The 22752-nt window shown below is 34.1% G+C and overlaps 1 protein-coding gene across 1 annotated transcript; it reads right to left on the reverse strand.

Moving 5' to 3' along the window:
* Positions 1-2797: 2797 nt before the first annotated feature.
* On the reverse strand, positions 2798-3861 carry LOC136234131 (uncharacterized). The gene is made up of 3 exons (XM_066023904.1): positions 3742-3861; positions 3544-3666; positions 2798-3462 (listed from the first exon to the last, which is right to left on the reverse strand). The coding sequence occupies exons 1-3, from the start codon at positions 3817-3819 to the stop codon at positions 3187-3189; spliced, it is 477 nt and encodes a 158-aa protein (XP_065879976.1). The 5' UTR covers positions 3820-3861; the 3' UTR covers positions 2798-3186.
* Positions 3862-22752: the final 18891 nt, after the last annotated feature.

Genomic DNA, 22752 nt, shown 5'->3' on the forward strand with positions numbered 1-22752 from the left:
AAAACAGCTATAGTTTTTATCCTTTCATGGATGAAGACAATGATCAGGAAGAACCAACCACAGTCACAGCCACAACACCAGCAACCAGTTCGACATCAGCAAACTCATCCAGTTCGAGTTCATCCTCGAGTGATGGAGACAGTTCAGATGAACATCCGCCCGGAAAGCTAAAAAAATTCATACCCATTAAAGATCTTTATGATGTAACAAGAAATCTCGATGACGAATTAACTCTTTATTGTCATTTTGTTAATGATGAACCAACAGATCAAGAAGAAGCAATGAAGGATGAAAAATGGAGACAAGCCATGGAAGAGGAGATTCATTCGATCGAGAAAAATAAAACATGGCAGCTGACATCACTTCCGGCCGGTCAAAAACCCATTGGAGTTAAATGGGTGTTCAAAGCAAAGAAAGATGCAAACGGTGAAATTGTCCGACATAAAGCAAGATTGGTGGCGAAAGGGTTCAGTCAACGACCCGGAATTGACTACAATGAAGTTTTTGCTCCTGTTGCCAGAATGGAGAGTATCAGACTGGTAATTTCTGTAGCTGCTCAACACGGGTGGAGAATCCATCAAATGGACGTGAAATCCGCATTTCTCAACGGATATCTGGAAGAGGAAATTTATATCCAGCAACCACCTGGGTATGTTGTGAAAGGTCAAGAAAATAAAGTGCTAAAATTGAAAAAGGCACTTTATGGTCTTAAGCAAGCACCACGAGCCTGGAACAGTCGCATTGACAAATATTTTCAAGAAAATGGTTTTGTCAAATGCCCACATGAATATGCCCTGTATGCAAAGGTGAAAAATGGAGATATGTTACTTGTTTGTTTGTATGTGGATGATCTCATTTTTACAGGGAACAATCCTAAGATGTTTGAGGAGTTCAAGAAGACAATGGCTCGTGAGTTTGAGATGACTGACATTGGTCTAATGTCATATTATCTTGGCATTAAAGTGAAGCAGAATGACGACGGAATTTTTATTTCTCAAAGTGGTTTTGCAAAGGAGATATTAAAGAAGTTCAAGATGGAAAATTGTAATTCCGTCAGCATGCCAGTCGAATGTGGAATCAAGTTGACAAAAGATGAAGGTGGAGACAGAGTCAACCCGACATTATTCCGAAGCTTGGTCGGAAGTCTCAGATACTTGACGTGTACGAGACCGGATATTCTTTATGCAGTCGGCTTAGTAAGTCGATACATGGAAGCTCCAACGGTGTCACATTGGAATGCGGCAAAAAGAATTCTCCGTTACGTGAAAGGTACAACTAATTTGGGATTACTTTATTCAAAAACTGACAATTTCAAATTAGTTGGATACTATGATAGTGATTGGGCTGGTGACAAGGATGACCGAAAAAGTACAACTGGGTTTGTATTTTTTTCTGGGTGATACTGCATTTACATGGAGTTCGAAGAAGCAGGCGATTGTGACGTTGTCAACCTGCGAAGCTGAATATGTTGCTGCAACCTCATGTGTGTGCCATGCGATTTGGCTCCGAAAATTGCTAGAACAATTTCAGATGACTCAAAGTGATCCAACAGAAATTTTTATCGATAATAAGTCTGCATTGGCGCTGGCAAAGAATCCAGTGTTCCATGACCGGAGTAAGCACATTGATACGAGATTTCATTTCATCCGAGAATGCATTGAGCAAAAAGAGGTGATATTAAAGTACGTGAAAACACAAGATCAAATTGCAGACATTTTCACAAAGCCGCTAAAGTACGATATCTTTAGTCATTTGAGAGCTCAACTTGGAGTCACAAAAAATTAAGTTTAAGGGAGCATGTTAAAATAAAAAATAAACTTAATTTTAATAATAATAAAATAAAACAAAGACATGGTGAAAAGAATAATTAATTTGGTTTCAAAGTCAAAGTATGGTATCTAAGTCTTTGTATGGGTGATGAAGTCTTTGTATGGGTTATGAGTTTTTTTTATTATTATTTGTCTAAGATAAGGTGGTAGAACTCCTATTTAAATACATCTCAATTTTGAGATGTAGTTGTCCGAAAAAAATAAAAGAGAAAAGTCCAAGTCCTTAGTTTTTATCCTGTGTATTTTGTGCTTTGATTCTTTATATTCCATAAACTAATTAGTCCCTCAAAATTATATATCCAGTCCTCGATAATTTTCAGTTTTACTCATTCTACTCTAACATTTATATCATCGTTAAGCCTAAAAATAAAATTACATAAAAGGATAAATACATATAAAATGAGATGAGGGCAAATGGGTGACGAGCTTGTATTAAGCTGGTGACATGAGTCATAGATAAAGGGTGGTATAGTTATAATCAGGAAGAAGTTGGAGAATAGAGAATGGTTGACTTGTTTAGCCTTTTTAAAGTCCACATAGAGTATGAGTTTCCCACACGGTCTGTGAGCTTCATTTATAAATTCCACGTGGATTTGAAGAGCATATTAAGTAAGGTTATGTGAGGGTTAATTTTGGATAATTTTCTTACATCCTAATTTGGAAGTGAATCATGGTACATATTTTTTCTTTTAAATTATCATTTGCCTTTTATTTTATTTATAAAAATGAAATGATATAAGATTAATTTTATATATATTTAATTACATTATTTTTTTGCTACTATATAATATAATTACATTATTAAACCACCACTTATCTTATCTTCAATCCAAACACAACAAGTAATTTTATAAATAATTATTTTATACACTTCACTTACTTCACCTTACATTACCTTACTTGAATTTTGTATTTTATACATGAAAAGTAATTTGTTACAAAAATAGAGAATTTTAACTTTTTGGAAGAATAATTTTTTTCAACAACAAACCGTACTAGTAAACTGCAAGCTGGTAAACCAAACCAACGGCAAATTATTAGAAGCATTCGGTTTTCCATGTCAAAAGGAGGACATTCCATACATATTTGGACACGTATAATATGGATCCACGCATATTATAAGAGGTCTCACTATTTTAATTATTACGTGTGGTCATAATACACGTGTTCAAATGTGAATTAGAGGTCCTCCGAGTGACATGAAAGACCCGGTGCTTAATATAAAAACTCCAAACAAACACTTACAATGCCAAATGAAAAAAAGCAAACTGACAATTTTCTCTTTCTTGTTTAAAATATTAAAACCGGATAAGGTTCCTATTATTTTGTAAAAAAGTTGAAATTCATATAAGTTTGTCTATATTCCCTTATTCACATTACATATATTTTCTATAGCCTGATGAATCGCCTGAGCCGCAATATTAAGATCAACAGCATTTTGAATATCTTCAGAAGGTACAACAATGGCTTCCATGTCAAAATAATATTCATTTGACACACTTGCATTCAACACCATCAAACCCATCCCTTCAATTACCTCTACTATTCCACCCAAATAATTACTATCTTCTCCTTTCTCGCATTTCACCCTTACCACCATTCCTTTCCCACTTTTCTCTACCTCAACTTCCTTCTGTTAAATTAACACCACAAATATCACATATAGTCCATCAACTAAATACTTCAAAATGAAAAAAAAAAACAAATAGATAACCTTTGGGAAGTGTTTTGATTTGATTGCATCAGAGTTTGATAAGTCTTTTTTGAGTGTGTCCAAACGGAGTTTGAGGTTGTAAATATAGAGAACAGTATCTGCAATTATGCAACTCTTTTTTACCTGTAGAATAGAAGGAAGAAAGAGAATGAATGAGCAGATGAGATGGTAATAAATGAAGTAGCTGATGATAATTACAGATTTGGAGCAGGTGAGAGTTTTTAATATCTGAAGCTTTCTGCGGAGTGCTACTCTTCTTTGCAGCCGAGACACCATCTCTCTCTCTCTCTCTCTATCTCAATAATGGTTATGGTTGTGTGGATATCAGATCATTTTGACAGACCAACTCCACGTTTTTATAGCATGGGAATGGGCGATACAATTTACACTCATTCAAATATATTACTATAAATCAAAACGGATAAGGTGGGGAAAAAAAAAGTTAACAATTTTACCCTTTATCTATCTATTTCAATTTGGCAGGTAATAGTATTTTTAGAATTGAATATTAATATACTTTTAAATTTGTTAAAATATTTAGAAAATTAATTTTTAATATTATGGTTAAAATTCCTCTTAACTTCTAATAGTAGGGGTAAATAATGTTTTTTTTTGTTACGTAACGTACATGTAGTTGTCACGTGCTTATCATGTTATGTGAAAGTAAATTCTTTTATATGATTATTATGTCATAATTGTGTTATATAATATAAAAATGGAATAAACTGTGAAGTTCGGGATCAATTTTAGAAAAATAATTTAACTCATATTATTTTAATTGTGTAAACAGGGTGGTATTAAGTGACTTTTATATATAAAATTAAAGAAAAAGTATAAAAATAAAATTTTTGGTTTGGCCAATTTGTAAAATTAGTTGTTGTAGTTTAAAAGTTTACAAATAGGAATTATGTGCTTTGTAAAATTTGGGGTTAAAGGATATGTGAGTCAAATTTTCACTAAAAGTAATACATGTGGTTTAGTTAATTAGCAAAGTCAGACCTTGTACTTTGCTTAATTTACAAATTCAGTCTTTTTAATTATTCTAAATCACTCTCTTTTAGAGTAAATAGTGACGACAATAATTTTTTAATGAATGACTTACTTTATAAAACGAAAAAAATACAAACCCCTTAGAGCATCTCCAATGCAAAGTGCTTGGAAGGGTGTTTAATGAGGTGGAGAGTGCTTGAAAGAACGACTTGCATTGGAGTAATAAACACTGCTTAAATGATGATAAAGTTGCCAATTTTTGACACCATTTTAGGAGAAATTCTATTATGGTCCCGGTTCATTGGACCTTGCTAATAGAAACGTGACAATTGTGCACTTTCTTTCTTTACACCAATCATCTCCCAATGAGGTAACATGATTTTCTTTTTTAGTGGTTGGAGCAATTGCACCCGGTCCACCGTAGAAGTTCTCCCCTTTTAGTACTCTTACTTTTTTTTAATATAAAAAATGATTTAGTTGCCTACTATTAGTGGAATTTTATGATAGTATTTATCATTAAAATAAATTATATACTTCATCAGTTTCATATTCCATGTCTTTTTAGACAGTTGCATAGAAATTAAAAATATTAGGAAAAAGACTTTATTACCCCTTATTTATTAATTTTACTATTTATTTATTTTATAATAAGTTCATTATTTTAATTAATCTCTATAACCCACATTTTATAGCACATAAATGGTGACTTAATATGTATTGATATGAGACAAAAACAAATCTTTAGAAAGACATATAATATGAAATGGAATGAATATAAAATTTCAATTAAAATGTGGATAAAAGAAAAGAAAAGAAAATATTTTGAGATGAAATGTCAATTAAAAATGCTCCTATTGGGGCTTTTGTTATTTGTAAACTTTTATATGATGATGATGATTTATTTGTAAATGGCAAAATCAAGATTTATTTTTATATCTTCCCTAAAGGTAATTATTCCCTAGTTAAAAAAAAAATGACAGTAGCAATGAAGTGGGTGTATTGGGATCTTGAGAAAGCTATGTACCATTCTCTTGTTTTACATGTAATTGGGAAACTCAAACTCAAACAGAAACAGGTTAAGTAAAAAAGAAGGCCTATTACCTACTTAGCTGTTTTCTTCTTTGTTTGTTTTCATGAAATGACAGTACGTTCACACTTCTAATTTAATCCATTTGTCATTTCATTTCAAAATCTCAAATATTTGCTACTAATAACAAATAGACAAATCCATAGAAAACGAGACAAAATTATTATTAGCTTTTCGTGAAAAGGTAAATTAAACTACACCATTTAATTAACCACAACAATATGATCGATGCGATGAAACAAGTGGATTATGTGGCATTTGTTGTCGTATTTGTTGGATGCTTACAATATTGATGCTTACAGTCACCATCACTGTGATTTTGAGTTAAGTACTCAATTCATTATAGGAAAATATAAATATCTTGACACTTTTCTTTAAAAATCCTAATTTATAAAATTTGCATTCAATTATAAATTAGTCACAATTTTTAAAATTCTAATTTTTTTTAGTATATATCTAGTACATCATATCACATATCATCATCTGTATACGAAACCAATAATTTTTTTTTTTTAATCAAAGAATAACTTTATCAAAAATTGTCTGAAGAAAGAATAATCGAAAGAAACAAAGGAGGCCAAGCCCAACCTCCACGAACAAACTTTGCAACTACAATCCTTGCTGTATAATACATATTTTAATTTGAAAACTTGTATGTAGAATAATTTGAAACCGTTCTACTCTCTCTCAAAAGTTTCTCAAACCGCTTCTCATTCTCTTCAATTTTCATCAATTCTTCATCAATTTAATCAATTGATCTTTCTGTTGATTGGATTTTCTTCTCTTTCGAGCTACAGTTTTCTATTTGAGGAGAAAAAAAGAAGACTGCCTTCCTTTTTCCTCCTTGCACCGTTGTGCCTTTTATTTTTCTTCTTCTTTGTTCAATAAATTATTTTAGTTGGATTGCATATATTTTACCGGATCTCTTAATCCGTTTGAATTGCATCTTTTGTTTATTATCTTTTCATTTGTAACATTTTCTGTTTTAGCAAGAACAGAAATGACGGATCTTATACTTAGATCACTGCTTCTACGTGGTTGCAAAAGAAATGACTTAGATCCGAAGATTCAAAAGAGTCTAAATGCTGAAGATAGGAATACATGTGTTTTCTCTTCAAATTTGGAGTTTCAAAAAATATATGTTCCATCTATTGTTTGTTTTACTTGTATCTTAATGGTTTATTTTGCTATTTGTAGTTCTTTTATTACCTTTATGGATTCTATACTAGGTATAGCTTTTAATTATGTAACATTGTATTCCTTACTTTTCTTGTTGTACTTATTGTTTTCTTATCTCTAAAATGAAATATGAATTTTCATAAAAAAATACATATTTTAATTAAATTTATATAATAATTTTATAGATTTAATAAATAAATAATACAAATCCGATTGATCCTCAACTAATCATCAATTAATCCTAAAATGCACAGTATGCTCGACTAGAGCCTAGCGGTCTGACAACCTTGCAAGTGTCTGACTTTAGCATTGGAGTATACACATTCGATCATCGACGTCCCTTCTGTTTTGTAAATAGATTCAGATTCTCAAGACAAAACGTTCAATCTAGCCGATAGAGAAATCTACACATGTATCTTTTAGTTAATTATTTATATAAAATTTTAGACCCTAAACTATAAATTCTAGACTTTGAAAAAAATAAATCAAATATCCTAAATTATAAATTTCAGACCTTAATATCAAATTATAAAGGAATAAAGTGCAAATTTTCTCCTATCGTTTTCTGAAAAGTATAGGTTCTCCCCTAACGTAAGAAATGATGCAATTTTACACCTAACATTTCAAAGCAAATCAATTTTATCCCTACCCGACATAAAATTTGAACGAATTAATTTAACAGCTGTTTGACTGCTACATCGGATTTTCTAAACAAGTTTATCGATAAACTGAAGTAAATTATTTTTTTTTTACTTTTTAGCAAGTTGTTTTTATAACTGTTTCAATAATATTTTAGACATTTATTATAATTTATTTGTATATGGAAAATTTAAGTATTGACACTTTTTTTTTTTTTGTAGGCAAAGAAAGAAGAAAAACAAAAACCAGAAGAATTAACCTGGGATTAGCCTGGGAAAGCTAACCCCCACTTGATCAGCAGAGAGTAAAGAATAAAGGAAGTCCGGAGGCGACCAGAAGGTAGAGACCCCAAGCATCCTCTCCTGGCCCTCAGCAGCAAGGCGGTCAGCAACCCTGTTCTGTTCTCTGAACACATGCCCAAAACTGATGGAATCAAAGGAAGCACAAAGCCTTTTGATCCCTTTAAGTAAATTTTGGCTGCCTAAACATGAGGACTTATTATCAGAGATAATCTTCACAGCTTCAAGGTTGTCGGATTCCACAATCAACTTTTTTAACCCCAGGTTCTTAGCGAGCCTAAGCCTAGAGAATATTCCCCAGAGCTCAGCAGTGAAGGAAGAACCCACTCCTATGTTATGAGCAAAGCCAGACACCCAAGCACCTCCAGCGTCTCTCAAGACTCCACCAGCCGCGATCCTTCCATCCGAATGACAGGAGCCATCAGTATTCAATTTCACAAACCCTTCCCCGGGTTTGCTCCAACCCAATAACTGAACCACCTTCTTCTGGCAAGTATAAGGTAAACCCTCCTCCTTAAAGCTCTCAATAATAGAGTTAATTTTTTTTAGAAAAAAAGGCAAGTAAATTAGGAAAAATAACTGCTCATTCTCCAAAGATATCTGCATTCCTCCACTGCCACAGCTGGTGACAAACAACAGCAAAGAGAATAGCACCATGTTCAAGCTCAGGTAATAACAAGCCTTTAACCCCATCAATAAACCAATCCTTGCTAGGATAGGCCAAGAATTTAGGAAGCAAATAGCTTGGAAGGACTTCCCTCTAAACCTTGTTGCTCTTCTCACAGTCCCTAAGAGTATGGCAAAGAGTTTCAGCCTGACCTTTGCATCTACTACAAGTATCAGCCTCCACTAAATGGCGTCTTTTCCTTTCCACATTTGTGAGCATCCTGTCCTTAGCCCCAAGCCACAAGAAACTCCTAATGCGATAGGGAGCCTTCAGGGCCCAGATGCTCTTCCAATCCGCTGAAGGAGGATAATCCGAGTTAATATAGAATGCTTCAAAAGCAGATTTACAAGAAAAGGCCCCGTTATTCGTAAGGACCCAACAATGCCTATCCCTATCACCCTCCTCACTGCTCACTTTAACTCCTCGGATCTTTAGGAGCGACTCAAGATTAAGGTAAGCCTCAAAGTTGGACCAAATCCAATCTCCCTCCGAGTCCACCACATCGGAAATACTCCAGCGGCGGATCTCCAGAGGCGGAGGAGACACACACTCCTCTAATAAAGACTTCCCCCCAGCCAGGTGTCGTTCCAAAAACTAATACAGTAAAACCTCTATATAGGAATACTCTATATAGGAATAACCTCTATTTTGTTATAAAAAAAACTCGGTCCCAACTTGGGCCAGTTATAAATAGGAATAACCTCCAAAACGTTATTTGTTATATAGTCCCACCTTTAAAAACTATGCCTCTATATAGTAATAATTATATATATATATATATATATATATAAATTCAAACTAAATTATAAAATATTAAAAAAACTATTGAAATTATCTATGAGTTGGAAACACATCTATAACTTATAAATATTTAGTATTCGCATTGATGTTTACATTTTTCCAATAAAATTTTTCCAATGATCTATATATTGAAAATCTAAACTCTAAATTAAAATTCTAAATATTTAATTTGTTCCATTAATGTCTATTGTTATACATCATATATAAACCATGCATGCCTATGACAATCTTAACCAATTTGAAGTGGTATTATTTCATATTCCTTAACCATGCCTCCAATTTAAAAATTTATATGTTGAATTTTTTTATTATACCAAACTCTATTTAGTAATAACTTCCCAATTGTTATACAAATAGCTCGGTCCTAAGTGTATTCCTATATAGAGGTTTTACTGTAGAACTGTCATTACCCACCGACCAACCAATCCCAGAGTATTGACACTTTTACTTTTTCATGTTGTTTTTAACTGTATTAATAATAAAATACTAGACATAATTAATGTTTAAAATATTTATTGTGATAATTAAATAACAGTAAACCAGTTTTATTTTTTTATAAAATACGGTTAAAATTGAGTTTATTTATAAATATTATTAGTAAAGTTGCAATATTTCATATATTAGTGGTAAGCTTTACACTTAATAAAATTCAATAGAGTTAAATTTACAATTTACCCAATTATAAATCTTGTGAAAAAACGTATAGTAAAATTTATCTTTATTGGGAGCTTAACCTAAAAATATGCACACAATTTCTTGAGAAAAAGGCATATAATAGTTCGAAAAGATGTATTATATTTATAAAAAGAAAAAGTAGATTATATTATTATTATATGTAGATGAGTATGTCAAAAGAGGGAGAGAGAGAAGAGGAATAAAAGGGAAAATTGCAGTGTTCACGGGGCTCTCGTTTGGTTTCAGTTTGTCTCCCAGCCGTAGGTCACATGTTCTGACATTATATACATACATTGCTGGAAAACAAAAACCATAACAATACAAAATAAAATATGTAATTTTTCTACTTAGGGATTCCTGAAGCATGTAATATGCTATCCTTTCACAAACAGGCTTTCCATTTCAGACAAATCCATCTGCTCTGGTTTTTTAATATGTCTGTCTTGTCTTTTGCCCTTCAAATTGTTTTGCATTCTTGAACCTTTCTCTTTGTAAGATGCAAACCTTTCTCTTTTCGTGACCCTTTGTCCTCCTCTCCTACCTAAGTCTTTGCATCTTCACACACACAATATGTTATATCTCTCTATATCTACTTCTAATTAGCATAAAAAAAAAACTCTAATTATTTTCCTTATAAATATGATTATAGGGGAAATTGAGGATAATGTATTATTTAGAGTTTAGACTATTTGTTAAAGCATGAAATAATTTACTCATTTCAAGTGAAAATAAGTTGATAACATGCCGTATCACTATTCAAACTAGTTCAAGAAAATCTTAATGATGATGCATGTAGAAGGTTCGAATATAGGCTGACAAACGACCATCATGAGGTTTTGAATTTGAATATCAAACATATGATTGAAAGCCAATACGAGACCATTCCAAATCTCGAATGACCGAGAGTGTGAGATTCGGACAAAAGTCAGTGTTACTGGCTAGAGGGCATGAGCTCACATGGTATATATTAATAGAATGCTAGTGTGGACGCAATAAGGAGAACACAATAGATGTGGAGGGTTTTTATTGAGACAGAACGACCTCCAATAGGAAGGCGACCCCATAAAATCCTAATAAGAACTTCAACAACCTAGAAATAGAGAATTTAAGGGAATCTTTCAGGTATACTTAAAACCATGGCCTATATTAGTTTTTTTTATGATTTTGAGAGTGATACTAACTTAAGCATCAAAGTACTTACATCAGCCGATCGGAACCTCTACAAGAATTTACTCTGACAAGAATGTGCATTTGGGATCTTAGATATCAAAGAAAACATGCAATTTTCATTTGGTGCGGTGAGCGCAGAGTCGAGATTTCCTCATAAGTTCATTGACTCTAGAGACGATAATCGTTGGTCATGGTTCTACATAATCCATCCATCAACCCCTTTAACAAGGCATATATGTTGCAACAATGAAACACCCAAGTGTTTTCCCTGAGAAATTGATAATGCCAAAGTCGAAACTCCTTAGATAGAGGAAAAACAACAGAGTTCATTCGATGATGACACCTAGGAGTGGCGATCGTTTCAAAGTTCACTGAAAATGAGGTGGAAAACTTATGCGTAGAACATAAATCTGCCACTAAAGATGGTCAAAAGCTCAAAATGTGGCCAAAACCTATGGGATCAAAAATCAAATTGATAGTAGAGGGATTAAGTCTTGAACCTTCACAAAAAATAGGCTCGTTATTCAGACTCCGATTCTCCCTTAAACATGAGGTATGGCCCCTTAAATCACATTTTCTTTTCAAGTAATTTCTTACCTTATTTTCACGCAGACACTTTACTGTGCATAGATTTAATAGAGGGATATCAAGTTAAATATGCCTTTATTAATATTGAAAACTCTGTTAATGTGATTACATGTAATATTGGAATTCAAGTTTAGGGATGAGGGTATGATGTGGAGAGGCAACTATGAATTTACCACAATGGACAAATCATTGGCATACAATGTCATTATGGGCGGTCATTTTGATTCGAGTCAGAAGAAACTATATCAATAAGATATTCAGGCTTGCAAATTTCGACAAACAATGGGCCAACCATATAATAGGAAACCAAAAAATGGAAAAAGAAACATATCTTGCCTCGTTGCAAACCTCGGTAAATGAAGAGTTTGAGGATTACTTTTGATCCAAACTCGTGGTAGAGGATGAATACTTAACCTTGGCCCTAGGCAAAAAGCTACGAATTGCAAGGGATTTGCAACCAGACATAAAGGAGGATCTTAAGAAGATACTGATTGGGGAATATAAGATATTTGCATGGCACATATAAGAAATAAGGAGAATAAGCCCATATGTAATAACTCATAAGCTAAATGTTGACCTATATGGCACGAAAGTATCATAGTAGAAAAGAAACCATGCACTAACACTATGTCATTTTTCCTTTCACATGACACAAGATACATGACAGACATTTGTTTTCGTGTCGTCTGAATATTTTTCGTGACAGTATTTTAGCTGTATGTCATCTGAAAGCGAAATAAAAAATGCGCTCGATTCTCAGATGACATTACGATTACATAATCCTGTCATCCAAAAAAAACACGCGTTTTCGTTAAATTTCACTTACTCAATAGATGACACTTATAATAAATGAATGTCATTGTTTGCCGAAAACAAAAAAGCGGCAAATGAAATTTCACATACGCGGTCAATCCCCAAATTTTAGGCGCTCTTGTTTGACTGAAATTTTCAGCTGATATATAAACCCTCTCTCTAATCCCAAACCCCATTTTAGGTTACGCAAGAGCTTCATCCCTCTCATCCCTCTCTATCGTCATGGCTGATTGGAACATGCAATCACTGGGTGAGCTATAAACACGGTACTGGTAAGTATCTATTGATTGTCATTGTTCCTTACTCTCTCTTTTCCTCATCCGATTTACTTTTGTGTATGTCGATTTCAGCAGCTGGAATAAGGATCTATTGATTTTCAGAGCTATGATTTAAAGGGTTAGATCTCTCGCTTAGATACTGATTTTATTGTATTCATTGTTAGATTCACCGATGAAATTCTTGGGTCATTATCTTTTTTAACCTAGGGCAATACATTGCCAGTTGCTGAAGATGTTCTGATTTCTTTTTATTTGAACATAATATTTGCAGGGATAGTAAGAATTCTACATGCGAAGGCTGACTGAAGAGATTGTCAATCGGTTCATGCCTTTAGCATATGGGAAGATTTCTTTAACTTACTGAATATATATTAATGTTAAGTTGGTTTGAACTGATTGGTCATGCCTTTAGAAGTGCTTGTGTATGTTTGATGTACTGTTTTGGAACCTAGAACTCATTGATTTAGGAAACTAGCCTGATTTAGTATATATATTGTTATGTGGGTTTGAACTGAACGATTACATATATGTATGATGTTTTGGGTGATGATGAAATGATTGGTATGAACTGATTGGTTAGATATAACTGTTTAGGAAGCTAGGACTCATAGAGTTTATGTATGAATGATCATTAAGCATGTGTCTGATTAGGCATACTCTAAAGCTTTGAATGTTCTTTGAGATTGGCACTACTCTTACACCTATGCGTTATACTACTAGAAGTGATTGAGTATGTGTATGTGTATGAAACATGTTTATGTATGATGTTCTGTTGATGTTTATATTTGAGGTTCTGTATGAGTATGTATACTATTGTTCATTTGGGCATGTAGCTTATTAATCATGCATCAAGTATTAGAGGAACATTGTAAAAGGGTCATTGAGTATGTAGCTGATTAGGCATACTCTAAAGCTTTGAATGTTCATTGTGATTGGCACTACTCTTACACCTATGAGTTATACTGCTAGAAGTGATTGAGTATGTGTATGTGTATGAAACATGTTTATGTATGATGTTCTGTTGATGTTTATGTTTGAGGTTCTGTATGAGTATGTGTACGATTGTTCATTTGGGTATGTAGCTTATTAATCATGCATCAAGTATTAGAGGAACATTGTAAAAGGGTCATTGAGCATGTGGCTGATTAGGCATACTCTAAAGCTTTGAATGTTCATTGTGATTGGCACTACTCTTAAACCTATGAGTTATACTGCTAGAAGTGATTGAGTAGTAAGATTGTTCATTTGGGCATGTAGCTTATTAATCATGCATCAAGTATTAGAGGAACATTGTAAAAGGGTCATTGAGCATGTATGAAGCATGTATTAAAAGGTAAATTTAGGCTAATTGATATCACCATTCTCTTTTTGATTTGAACATGACCTATGATGATAAGTAAGGAATAAGTTGTATGCTTGTTATAGCATGTTCACTTGAATAAGTTGTCTACTTGTTATAGCATGTTAGACATACTCCTAAATCTCCATTACTATGTATCATGTCACTTGGCTTGTTATGCTTATGGAAAAGTGTTTAACATGGTGATGAAGTTGTATGATTCTAACAACACAAGTTTATGACTAAGCTTGTGGTGACAGTATCATACACTTCATCACCATGCTAACTTCATCATGAACTGTACAATCCAAGTGGCAGGTACATAGTGGTGGCTTTATGATGCTATGAGAAAAAGTTTTAGATATGCACGAATAATTTGTCTATTTGTTATAACATGTTAGGCATACTCTTAAAGCTGAAAATGTTATGAAACCATTCAGGATGGTGATGAGATAAGTTTACAATATACATTCCACTTGGCTTTTTATCTGATTGAAACCATTCAGGATGTTGATGGGTTTTCGATGCTATCAGCATAAGTTATGAACTTGATATTATGTTTAGGAAGGTAGCTGATCATGCATACTCTTAAAGCTGAAAATGATGAACTTGCCTGATTCTTTTCTATTTTAACATGAGTTATGCTGATGAGACATATGTTGGCTTGTTTTATGTTCTGTTTATGAAGTAACTAATTCAAGAATAGACATATGTTTCATATCAATTTAGCATGTTATGTGTTAGGAAGTAGAACTGATTCAATTTAATAGACATAAACGAATAAGTTGACTACTTTGTTATAGTATGTTATAATCCACTTGAATATACATATATATGTATACTTGAATAAGTTGTCTACTTTGTATTGCCTATCAAAAAAGGATAGCGTGCAAGGGGGGCACTATGATGTGACGTGCGAATAACGTACAAGGGGGGGCGTGATGCGCGATTAGAAAGGAGATTTTGATGCTAAAGAAACACTGGAACTGGATGGATGGAGTGGAGTACTAGAGGGGCATGGAGCCAACATTAAAGACAAATTGATTACCAAGTACATTTGTAATCAGTAATCATTCTGTTCTTCAAGATTGGCTCTATGCCCATCCAGTAGTCCACACCATCCAGCTCAGTGTTTCTTTGGCATCCAAATCTCCTTTCTTCAAGAATGTGCAAATGGTAAACAAGGATATCGGGATGATAGGGAACCATCAGAGTTAAATGGCGTCGAATACTAGAGGGGCATGAAGCCAACATTGAAGATCAGATTGATTACCAAGTACATTTGTAATCAGTAATCATTCTGTTCTTCAAGATTGGCTCTATGCCCATCCAGTAGTCCACACCATCTAACTCAATGGTTGCCCAACATCCAAATTTCCTTGCTATTCACACATCACGCCCCCCTTTGTACGCTATTCACACGTCACATCATAATTCCCCCATTGCTTGCTATTTGCACATCATATATCCACTGCATGCTCTTCAATCCATCTCCTGGCAGTTGCTGTGTAACCTGCCCTGTTGCTGATGTATCGTTCAACAATTCGCTCTCGGCCAGGAAATGGCCCCTCAATGAAGGGCTCTACCAACAGTCCATAAATATTCCACAACAGCTATAAAATGCATAGATAAATTAAATTAGACCCCAAACATGAGTAGATAAACTAGACCCCAAACATGAATAGATAAATTTACGGGTAAAAAATACATAGATTTACATCTTACCATGGCAATACTATAGGCAGGGCGATCAAGTAGCTGGGGCATAGAAACATGCCCCAAGGGACCGATATTAGGATGGTAAATTTTGGTCCTGAATATTACCTGCGAACAATAGTAATATTATGAGTGTATTTACAAAGATATGAACTGATTTATGTGTGTTAACAAGTTTATGCATGTTCTTACAACTGGAGGTGTGGAGGGGAAATCGACAGGGAAGTTCATTTGGACTATGAATACACCTCCTTCATAAGGGGTGTTTGGAGGGCCATTCATCATGGCAGTCCATTGCTGCCGGTCAGGACCATGTATATTGACAAGCCACCTAGGTGCCTCATATCGGAGTTGGTCAATCTGAAACTCAACATTACGATAGAGGTTCCTTCTATTCATGCTCGAAATAACAAACTGTAAGTATAGTGTTAAGTTGCCCTGGTTAACTATTGAGAATTGGTAAACGCTTTCTATTTATAATGTGGGTGGGTAAGTGAAGGGTCTCAGAATGGAGAAAGGGTAAAAGGAGATTAATTAGGTCTATCTGTATACGGTGTGTAATTAATGAGCATCATCAATTGGTTTTGCAGATACCAAGACTTTGGGGATTCTAGGAGATGATGACTTAGATATGCTTCAGTTCAAGTTGCATTTGGCTTTCCAATCAACACCACCACGCCTCTGACTATATATACAGATTTGGAGATGTACATTAATTGCTTATATTTTTTTTACCCTACATTCATTCAGTTATTTGTGTAGTTCAAATGTAAACAGATTATGAGCATTATTCTCTAGTAAAATTAAAATCATTGATATACAAAAATTCTTGTTCATTTGATAATTATTGTTCATTTCCAGAATCATTCGAAGAAGAAGGCAAAGAGTGACATTTATGTTTAAAAAAATATCATCTAAACAACAATAAAAAGACATTAAATTAAAAGAATATGTCATCTAAAACAAATCTCTTGACATGATTGATTAAGACCTATGCCATCTAATACAAGTTACTACGACAGAAATTATTATAAAAACTGTCACCGCGAATACCAATATGCCAATTTCCCATATAGCGACTTGACATTCTTAATTATTAGTATGTCATGTGATGACATTAAAAGTGACGTTTAATAAATAAAAAGATTCATCGTAACAATGTTCATATGACAGTACGAAACTAGGCTGATGTCATGTATAGTATCTTCAAATGACAGAACCTAACCGTCGTCTGAAGGTGCAATAGACGGCAGCAAGCCCTGTGACAGATTTATATCTCGCGGGACGACGGTTTTTAACCGTCATCTGAAGGGGGTTTTGGCGTAGTGTAGGAAGGCAATAGACAATAAAAGATGAGGTAAAGAAGTTGTTTGATGCTAATTACATAAAGGGAGTGGACTACCCAATATGGTTGGAAATCGTTGTACTTGTAGGAAGCCAAGTGGACCATACCGGATGTGCATCGATTTTATAAGCTTGAATAAACATCCCCCCAAAGATAAGTATCCATTACATAACATAGATCAGATGGTGGACTCAATAGCCAGACATGAGGTATATTTTTGTTCAGGTGCTATAATGGGTTATCACTAAGTTAAGATGGATTCGGTCAACAAGGAAAAGACAAACTTCGTTACACACCAGGCCATATGTCATTTTGTCTAACAAATATAAGAGCAATATACCAGAGATTGGAAAACAAGTTTTTACAGACCAAATTGGTAGGAATATGGAGGGGTGTGTGTGTGTGGATGACATGGTCATTTAAAGTAAGTGTGTTGTTGATCATCTGAGGGATGTGTGAGAACCCTTTCGAGAAATGAAGATGTGCGGTCTCATATTAAACCTGAAAAAGTGCACATTTGGGGTGAGTTCATGAAAATTCCTCAGCTATATGATATCCAAGATGGGATTAGGTGTGTATGTGTGGATGACATCAGTTAGAGCAAGTGTGCCATTGATCTTCTAAGGGATGTGTGAGAAGCCTTTGGAGGAATGAAGATATGCGGTCTTATATTAAACCTGAAGAAGTGCATATTTGGGGTGAATTCATGAAAATTCCTCAGTTATATGATTATCCAGAGGGGGATAACTTCCAAAACTAAGAATGTAAAGGTGGTGTTAGACATGAAGCCCTGTCAAAACTTGAACAAAGTATAAAAGCTGAATAGACGCATCACGACTCTTGGAAGATTTATCTCGTGCTCAACAAGAAGATTCCTACCCTTTTAAAAGGTTATCGATAAGGCTAAGAAGTATAAATAGATTAAGGAATGCAAACATCATTTGAAGAATCAAAAGTCCCTCTATACTCCCCATTGATGAGTAGTCCAGTGAAAGGTGAAGAGTTGTATCTCTATCGTTATCTTTATTTCATGTAGGATTTTTAGTCATAATTTTAGAGTGTTTTGAGCCTTTTATGTTCAATTATCTTATTTTTTAGTTTATTTCTCGTTTTCTTGCCTTAGTTTGAGTTTTGAGTAATTTTACGTAATTTCGAGCTCCAAATGAAAGTATTTGGAGAATTCTAGTGGAGTTGCTCGACGAGCTGATGATTTTTGTTTGATAAGATGCGACATAAAAGCAGGACAAGTTTGAAATCTTAAGTGGTTACTCAACGAGCAAATCAAGGGATCTCGACTAGTATGCTACAATTCTAGAATTTGTCAAACAACCCAAAGTCGGCCTAAATTGTCTCCAAACAATCCTTATTCAAATGCAACTCAATTGTGGTAAGAGAGGTGAATCTTTAAAGACTTAAAAGTAATATCTCATTGTTAGAATCTAATTAGGGGTCTCAGAACTCCAATAAATGGAGTTAGAAGTAAGTTATAACTATTATATTTTGCTTTTTTGCTTCACCATGTGACAAGATTTCTAGCAACAAAGGTGAAATAGCCCGAGATAGACATTTGATTAGTAATGTTCCCTGCTTTGTCTGCATTAGTGAAGCCTTTTACATTTAGATGATTATGCCTCTTGAACAACAATCCTTTTCCCGGAGCCCTCTTTAAATAGCGTAAAATCCTCATCACAGTTTCCATATGCTCTTTGCTTAGGGAATGCATGAGCTGAGTCAACATATTAACGACATAAGCAATATCTAGTCGTGTGTGAGTTAGATAAATTAGCCTTCCTACCAAACTTTGATATTTCTCTTTGTTTGTTGGTACTTGAACTGGATATATAACAAGCATATGATTTTGCACAATTGGGGTTCTGTTGGTTTGCATCCTAACATGCTAGTCACAGATAGAAGATCAATTATATATTTTGATTGACACAAATATATATTCTTTAGATCTTTCAACTTCTATCCCTAAAAAAATATTTGAGTCCTCCTGAACCTTTTATTTCAAATTCAGAAGACAAGTATTTTTTATAATCTTTTCATTTCTTGTATATCATCACTAGTCACAATCATATTATCTATGTAAATAATAAGTAAAGTAATTTTGTTATTCCTCCGTTTGATGAATAGAGAGTGATCAGATTTACCTTGAAAATAACCAATTCACTTTATAGCCTCTATGAATCGGCCAAACCAAGCCCTTGGTGATTGTTTCAGACCATACATTGCTTTGTGCAATTTGAAAACCTTACATTTAGATTGAGGAATGCCGAAACCCAGTGGGATTTGCATATATGCTTCTTCCTCCAAATTTCCATGGATGAAAGTATTTTTTTACATCAAATTGTTTCAACAACTAGTTAAAATTTACTTCCAAGGATAACAATAGTCTGAAGGTATTCATATTTGCAACTGGAGTAAATGTTTCCTGTTAGTCAATTCCATAGGATTGTGTGTATCCTTTTGCAACAAGCCTCTCTTTATATCGGTCAATAGTCCTATTCACATTGTGTTTGAGAGTGAAGATACACCTGCACCCTACTAGAGTTTTTCCTGAAAAAAGTGATACAATGCTTCATGTTGCATTCTTTTGCAAAGCATCCATCTTAACTTACATTGCTTCTGTCCATTTTGGATCTTTTAAAGCTTATTCAACCCTTTTAGGCATTTTTATTTTCTCCATTTCATGGACAAATGCTTGGTGTTGAGGTGATAGTTTCCGTGTTGAAACATAATGCGAGATTCCATATCTCACTTTCCCGTCTGGATAATACATATTTGGTGGTTACCCACGATTTTCTATGAGAGGAAAAGAGTAAGTGGAAATAGATTGGAGAGGAATTAGTTGCAAGATTACTTACCTCAAGGATATTTGATTGATCTTGAATGTGTACGAGATGAGATAAGGGGCTATTTATTGGGGTTTAGTGTCCTATAGAAAATTGTTCTAGGATACAAACTTAATGTAAATGAATTGTTCTTTATATCATTTGTTTAATGAGATATATGTTTTATAACTATATAAAGGCAATCCCTTTTAAGCACTAAATAAAGTCTAATAAAAGGAAATCCGTAAGTTTATTTAAAGTGATTATAAAGTGTTCATACAAGCATGAAGTGAGACAAAACTTTATAGTAAACTGATAAACTTAAAACCACCCCAAGTCAAGTGATATGTTTGGGATTGACATATCACTGTTGAGACTTGTATGTAACAATGTCTTCTGTCCGACAGAAAGCTGATCTCACAAGCTTCATATATACAGATATCTGGACAGTTACATAGATCCGATGAAACGTTGTTCATTAGGATTGGGGATCCGATTTGAGATAACAGGATGGGTAGATTCATCCTTGTCACCTGTTTATCTCATTGGTATTAATAGGTATAACTAATCCTCAAACTCAAAGGAATATTAATTGGTATTCTGGATTACGGAATGTGATGCTTTGACTCTGGTGTAACACGATCCTTAACAGAGATGACTCTGGGGTGTGAACAGTAGACGTTGGGTATCACAGGAAGTAATTGCGGAGTCGTTATATATTGGATTGAGCATTTATCACTCCCGATAAATGGGAGATACATCCATGGATCGCTTGTGGAAGACTCGACTCTAAATCCTTGCAAGGTGATAGCTTAAGAGTAAGAAATACAAATTTCACTTAACCTATCTTTTTGAGTTGACTCGGCCTGTACAAGTAAAACGAACGTCTCGCTATATGTGACTTGACATCACCCATAGTCATAAGATTCAGTTCAAGGATGTAGTTGATAAAGGATCGAATTATACTGTAACTAATACGGAAGGGTTAACGACAAAATCAACCTGTCTTCTTATAGCTCTGGGGAATGATTACGGACTTGCTAATCACATACTCTGTACATCATTCCATTATGCAAAGATTAAATATAATTCTTTGAAAATTAATTTAATAACGTTGCATACGGCTAGAAGCAATAAGGACCTAATGGATCACACATAAGACTTGGAACCTAAAAGAGAGATAGATGTTAATTAATTGATAGAAGCCCAATTGAGCCCAATAAGGCCCATGGACATAAGGGGGTCGAAATTCATGTAGTGATATACATGAATAATTAATTTGATTTTGTTAATCCTAATTAGATTAGGAATATGAATTAAATTAATTAAGAGATAATTAAGTTAGGAGTTTTAATTAGATTAATATACTCCTATTATTATCCAATAAGGTTATTATTATTATCCTTAATATATTAGATATATAGTGAGATAATAATTAGGAATTCTATTCCGAATGGAATTCCTATTCAGTAACCTAATTCTATCTAACTAGGGATTAGATACAAGAGATTATAAATACCCCTTCCATTGAGATTTTCGAAATCCAAGCAAGCCATACCCTACTTGTGATTTTCGAAATTCACCTAGTCCAAGAGAGAGAAAATTCGACACCCCTAGTTTGAGGACGAGATTTCTCTACGGCTTCGTTTGATCAATTAATTTTCATTTATTTCTTTTATCCTTGATCTTGTGTTGATTAATTAGAGGCAATCTACTTTGGTTGCTATTCAACGGTTGATTCTAAATTAATCTTCCCGTGTTTTATTTCGTGTTTGGGAACTCGAAGAAGAAAAACAAACAAAAGGGAGAAATTCGTTTTACTACTCCTACACCAGGTCAGTTCACGATTTCGCGGATTCCCGGAGATTGAACCTTAGGATCGTCGCGATATTTGGACAGGAGCTTCTAGACATATTCTTCCATGTTTCCACAGAAGGGATTGTCATTCGGAGGTCTGGAAGGTCTATTTCGGATAGGGGCAGATTGGTAGACAATTTCTATCTCTTTTGAAGTTGTGGGCACTTCGTTTGCAACGGTAGATAGAACTTCTAAAAGGTATTTCTTCTTATCCTTCTTTATATGAAATAACGGTTAACGGATCTTGTGGTTAAATGGAAATAGGTTAAAAAATTTATATTTCCGCTGCTATACCTTAGCCTAATTTCCAACACTATTGGTTCCTAGGGAGATAGTATGACAACTTCATTTTGGATTTTCATTGCTTCACCACTAGAAACTCCTACAATCTCCAATAGATCAATGATTTGTGGACCAACAATATATGGACCAAGCCAATTTTATGCATCATATTTTACCTCCCCTAAGGCATAGAATGGGGTTGGTTGGTATGGAAGAAATATTAAAATTCATGTAACATCCATGCTCACATACATACAACATGTTGAAGGATGATAACACCGATATCCTTTTTTATGAGGATAAAAACCAAGGAACACACAACACAATACACATGGATTTAGCTTGGTGCATTGATCCTTTTAAACATGCACATATGCTATACATCCAAATACAGAGGTTCTAACTTTAGCACTAAAGGAATTTGAACATGTTAGGAGAAAATTTGTAAAAAGGTATGAAATGTGTGAACTCATGAAGGCATTCTATTCATGAGATAAACAGATAAGTGACAACATCAGCCCAAAAACTTTTGGGAACACTTTCACTAATAAGAAGAGGTCTAGTAGTTTCAATGATGTGTATATTCTTGCACTCTGCCATCCTATTCTGTTGTGGGATGTGGGGGAAAAAAGATGTTAAAGCAAGCAAAA

Source organism: Euphorbia lathyris, chromosome 6 (genome assembly GCF_963576675.1).
Source record: "Euphorbia lathyris chromosome 6, ddEupLath1.1, whole genome shotgun sequence".
Lineage (NCBI taxonomy): Eukaryota > Viridiplantae > Streptophyta > Magnoliopsida > Malpighiales > Euphorbiaceae > Euphorbia > Euphorbia lathyris.